Here is a 5,742-nt window from a genome sequence, read left to right as displayed (position 1 = left end):
AGCAGGAAGCCATCTACTGAAACAGGCAATTGCTGAAATGGCTTTGGTTTCATGAGAATATTGCTTTTAACCCTCTTAATTCTCTTCTTAAATGCACATCGCTGCATCTCTGGGAAAAAAAAAGTGCTACTGAGTAAACACATCCAGCAGTAGATTACGATAAAGAGCACTGAGCTTTTCAGATCAGAATGTAACATTTCAAAATATTTTTCAGTCTTGCTGATCAATTTGAGTTCCAACAAGTTCTGACTCCACCAAAAGAGTTTCTAACTTTATAGGGAAAAAAAAGCCAAAGGAGAGAGGTGCCAGTGTTATTTCTTGCTGCGCCACTTGACTTTTTTTTTATTATTGTTGATGGTTTTTTGCCTAAGACAGACAATGCTGGTAAAGATACTTTACCAGAAGTGGAAGAATTTCCTTCTGGCTCACCCGCTTCAGACAGGCTGACATGCCCTCCCCATGCCCCATCAGATTTCAGACTCCACAAGAGTCTCTCTCCTACTTTCTGTCAAACAGTTCATAGAATAGCGAAGCAAACGTTGCCACAGGCTAGGTTGGTGAAGGAGAACATGCAAAGTCCACTCATTGCTACTCTTCCGTCCAGCTACAGCACTGTACCAAGCCCAGCACACCGCAAGGAATACTTCCTTTATATTAAAAAGTTCTCAGTAAGTCACAGGCACTTCTGAATGTGGCAGGGTGGATCCTTGTCAGCAGAGACAGTGGTAGTAATTATCATTTTAGAGAAAACTTTTCCCCCCAGAAACTGGCAACTGCGTGAACAGACTACTGCTGCCTTTATCCTGAAGGGCAATGCATCTGTACTTTACAATTCCCTTAAAAGAATGTGCAGGCTGTTAGAAGTAAAAGTTTAGAAGCTGAAACTAAGATAATAGCAATTAATTGTTAGCACATACGAACACTAACTTTTATTACTACTTGTTTGGCACCGTATACCCACCTTCCGGCTGTACCTCATGTAGGGCATCAGGGGCTTGTCTGGGGGTTTGGGGGGCTTTGGAATGGTAATACCAGAGGAAGCCTATAAAAGAACCGAACAAATCCATCTGTTAATGCGATTGCTGGACAGTTTCCGTACACACTAGTTTTGGAAAACACTCATTCTTGTGCAGTTAACACAAACCAACCACACCCTCTACAGCCTCCCCACCAAGAGAAACAAGGAACATCAGCAAGAACATACCCAAACTGTGAACAGCTCCTAACTACAGCTGGTCCTCACAGTAACATTTTTCCAATTAAAGTTTGTCCTTCTATCTGTGAGTTTAGTGCAGTAACTAGATAAAACTTCAAAAAGGCTCCATATTCTTACAATTGAAACACACAGCTTAGGAATACACATGGAAACACCAAGCTCAGCAGAGCAGGTGACTTTCCTCACTTCTGATGAGCAATTTATTGTACTTGTTTTGACAAATTTACTGTGGCTACCGTACAGGTGAAAAAAGATAAGGAGGAAGCTTAAGATCATGAATTTAGAGACACATTTTCATTTTCAAATAATTTTAGCAATGTATTTGTCTGCAAAAAATGTCAGTGGTAATTTGGAGCCAATTGAGCTACTCGCTGTAAAAAGAAAACCACCCTATGCAACTGATCTGTCAATGTGTGCATTCCTTGTTATTTAATTGTCCAGAATAGCTGTAATCCCCTCCCATGACTGTTTTCCTTTAGGTTTGGGCAGTGTCAATGTTTGTACAATGTGCTGCTTGCACTAAACAAAAGGACACTGAGCACTATGTGTTGCTGATTGAAAGTTGCTTCATTCCTTCTAGTTCCCTCAGTCTACAGAACACCTGACAGGGTTTTGTCCTGTAACAGTGCAGTGACATTACAGTCCCTGTCAACTGCAGGTTCTGAAAACCTCCACTCTTCAAGCACTTACACATGCGAGCAGTTCCATTATATATGATATCAAGTGGGAGGATTTTAATAAAAATAAAGCAGTTCCAAGATTTTTCAGGACTATGGCCATAGAGAAGCAAATACTTCGATCTGGCCAAGGCAGCTCGTGTTCAGTATTCAGCTTTCAAATTCTTCTTCTTGCTATTTTTTGTTTTGCTGAATTTATGGAGCTCTATGAAACAATGCATACAGAATTGTGTATAGATATAAATAATGTACATGAGGTATATGCATTACCAAAATGTATACATATATACACATACAGATGGATTTGAAAAACATTAACGGAAATTGTTTAATGCTTTTAAATTAACAGGAATTTAAAGACACCATACATATATCGATATATGCATGGCAGAGAAGGCTGTGTATGCTTATGACATACAGAAACAATGGAAGTTTTGAGACAAAATCGAACTTATTCTTGTATAAGAAAAAAAGTATTTGTTCAGACAGTACGTTCAGTCAAGTTCCAGCTTGTACGGGGAAAGTCTTTTCTGAAGTGTTTTAACAAATCAGATGAACTTCGTATATGAAGCTTGAAAGGTTCATAGATTACACTTTGTTAAAAGCACCATATATTTGTTCCTTGAGAAATCTTTATATCACATTCCAAACTAATCAGATGTTTTGATTGAAAGTTTTACACAAAAAATCTTAAAGTTCCAAGAATTACAGAAACCTTAAAGAAATCAGGGATTTACTCTATTTCCGTTGTGTTAGTTTTGAAAATGTCACACTTCCAGAGTCTATTTTTGCTTCCTAACTGCATCCAACGCTCAGGACTTTATCTGTATTTGAAAGCAGCTGTCACCTCTCTCATCACTTGACTCCATCTCACTTTGTTTACTCCATGAAAAATGAATGTACCATCCATTTTCCACACACTGACAAGAGCACATAAGATCTGAAAGGATTCTATTTTATTATCATGACACTTCCGTTGAAAAAACGATTTCTGAACTTGGGACGTTGCAGTTATTACCAGACTAGGACTGGAAAGAAAAAAGAAAGACTTGCATATCTTGCATGGCTCAGTAATACGATGCAACTGCTATCAGTGATCTGATCAGTTTGCCAAATGTTATTTTTGTGCCAATAAACGTCAATAAAATGAGCAGCTCCCTTCATCCAAGAATTGTACCCACGCTACAGACGTTCTCCCTACGCATGCAGCGGTCACTGAAGACCACAGTCTGTCTTTTTGGAGTTCTGCATTGTACACGATTACCACATTTTTTTTTCTCTGCTGAGTAGAAATCCATTTTCCTGCAAAAGGTTTCAGAGTGAAAGGGAAGGGGGTAGGGGTGAGGAATAAGAATCAGAGTAGTGTTTTGGTTTTATAAAGGAGTGGCAGCCGCCAAGGCTCAGAAGAACCTAACTCTAGAGCCATTTCTGGTCAACTCCTGCTGTTTGCCGGATGATGTAATAGTTGATTTTCCTACCGTGACCCGGCTGTTGGTGCCCGGGTTCCCTCCCAGCCTGTAGTTGTTGTAGGCCAGATGGCTGTATGGATTGTATCCCACAAACCCTGGTGTGCTGGGCATTTGCTGATGGAAACAAATGAGACAAAAACACGAATGAGAAATGAGCTCAAACGAGGAAAACACAGAAATGAAAATGAACTGCAATATGGCATGCAAAAGCAACCAGAATTTAAACAAGCAAATGAGGTGTAGCAGTTGATATCTTCTCAACACAAAACTTACTCCAGTATAAACCTATTAAGGAAACAGGATTTTTAAGCAAAGGTGTCACTATAAATTTGTCTGAAGCTGGTGATTTTATTTCTATTAAGTGCATAACTCATTTAAACAAATATTCTATAAATCCAGCTAATGGCTAATAAGATTTTCCAACATAAGCCACCAAGTAATGCAGAAAGACTCTCACATCCACAGGGTTAAGCTTACGAGGCAACACAGCACACAATGAAAATCCCTGTCTGCTGCTCTTCCCATCCTTCTGCCTTTTCAACAAATATTATACTGTCAATACACAGGAAAAGGAAAGAAAAACTCTCTCAAAGCACCATCTGTGCTCCACTACCAATATCTGAAGGCTTTCCTGGTGGTTTGCAAACTCCTGTTACAAGGTAGGCTGCAGACTGACAGAGCTAAGCAACCACCACAGTAAATCTACAGGTTAGAAACTACAAACTCCTCTTAAGAGATAACTGAATCAGAGAAATTCAGAACTTCACACATCTGCATTTGTTCTTGAAAGTGAATCAATCCGTTCTCACCTCATCTCCTCACATCAGTCTCTCTCCTGCCTTTTGCCATTATCCCCCACTTCCCAACCAAATTCTGTTGTGAAAAAATGGATCAACTATTTAATAGTAATTGCTATCAACTCCTGACCGTGGGGTTGTATCATTCCTTCCTGATATCCTTTAGGATTATATGATATCCTGTAGGATTTCTACACATTTAAGTGTCAACCACACAGTGTCCCACTCTTTAGTGGCACTGTGGCCCTAGTAAGAAACACATCCCAACAGTCTTTTAGTGATTTGCTGACTGGACCTACTCTAGATTGCAGTTACAAAAGACCTACACGTAGGTTCAGGATTCCAAGAACCAACGTACGACAAATACAAACACTGAACAAAAATAACCTATAAGCTAAACTACATTAACCTGAGAAGTTCTCATGTATATGCAGACAAACTGTAGTTTGATTATTTCTAAGCATACAAATACAGAAAAAAATTATCTTTTAACAGTCAGCCTACAAATATATAGTTTATTGCCAAGATATTTAAACCTCACAGCAGTCGACATTTACTCAATCTGTATGGCTGTGATCATGATGCACACATTCACTATTTAATATGACACCATTTTACTACAGTTTTCTGTATTACCATAACAACAGGTTTTGAATAAGTTGAACTACACCTCTTCAATAAAAGCAGATGACAATTGTAATCTCCGTCTGCTTAATTCTTTATTTCTGCAAGACAGGATTTAAACGTTACAAGGAAACTACCTTGCGTTACATGGAGAGTTTTTACTTCAGCTATAATACTATAGTTATGAGAACTACTGGTATTTTGCCAACTGAAGTAACTGGAACCAGCTGTGGAAGAACAAGCAAGGTTATTTGTCTGTGTTTATGACTTGCATTAACAGAGCACTGTATAAAATGTAAGTAGCACAGAAGACGCCTGAAGGACAGGTAACACATGGCACAGGTTGCAGTTCTGAAATTTGTTTCAGGTACCCTTCTGAAGACTCCTAACTTGACTAAGAAGTGTGTGACATCAACTGAAACCCTTTAACAACATCTGCATCCACGCTACGTCCCAAAGGAACCACACGGGTACAGGCACAGCTCTTGATGCAGGGTTTTGACGCCGTCACGTTCCTTCTAATACTGGCACAGATCTATCAAGTTGTGTGCAAAATGAAAACTCTGAACAAACTATGCAAATAAAGTTTTATTTATGTAAGTTTATAAGAACATAACTGATATCTATACATTATGTATTTTTCAAGCCTCTTTAAATGTAAAGTATTGCACAATATAATTGAAGGATCACAATTCATCTAAATCCCATCCTGCAGTTTTCACCCCAGATGCAGAGACCAGGGACACTCTCCTGGGTAACTGTTTTCAAATTCTCTTTGGCAAAAAAGTCTCAGTACAGCACCTTTGCTCATTCTTTCACACAAAGCATTTGTATTTTCTCATGTGAATGTGTTACTGCCAAAACGGAAGCTATTTAGAAATGTGAGTGCTGCAGAAGAGGTGCATTTGCTTTCAAATGCTTTCCTGTCCACAGCATACAGGTATTTCAGTAACTTTTCA

General features: G+C 38.9%; 1 protein-coding gene across 1 annotated transcript in view; it reads right to left on the bottom strand.

Moving 5' to 3' along the window:
- Window positions 1–5,742, bottom strand: part of SMARCE1 (SWI/SNF related, matrix associated, actin dependent regulator of chromatin, subfamily e, member 1) — a 13,792-nt gene that overhangs the window by 6,781 nt on the left and 1,269 nt on the right. The window contains exons 3-4 of the mRNA XM_010186799.1: window positions 3,372–3,476; window positions 962–1,042 (exon numbers count right to left, since the gene is read on the bottom strand). Of these exons, the coding sequence (XP_010185101.1) occupies window positions 962–1,042; window positions 3,372–3,476 (186 nt within the window). The remainder of the gene's footprint in view (window positions 1–961; window positions 1,043–3,371; window positions 3,477–5,742) is intronic.

The sequence above is a fragment of the Mesitornis unicolor genome, unplaced genomic scaffold, assembly GCF_000695765.1.
Source record: "Mesitornis unicolor isolate BGI_N332 unplaced genomic scaffold, ASM69576v1 scaffold8406, whole genome shotgun sequence".
In the NCBI taxonomy this organism is placed as follows: Eukaryota; Metazoa; Chordata; class Aves; order Mesitornithiformes; family Mesitornithidae; genus Mesitornis; species Mesitornis unicolor.
Note: the sequence above shows the minus strand (reverse complement) of the source record. Positions and strands in the feature narration are given on the sequence as shown.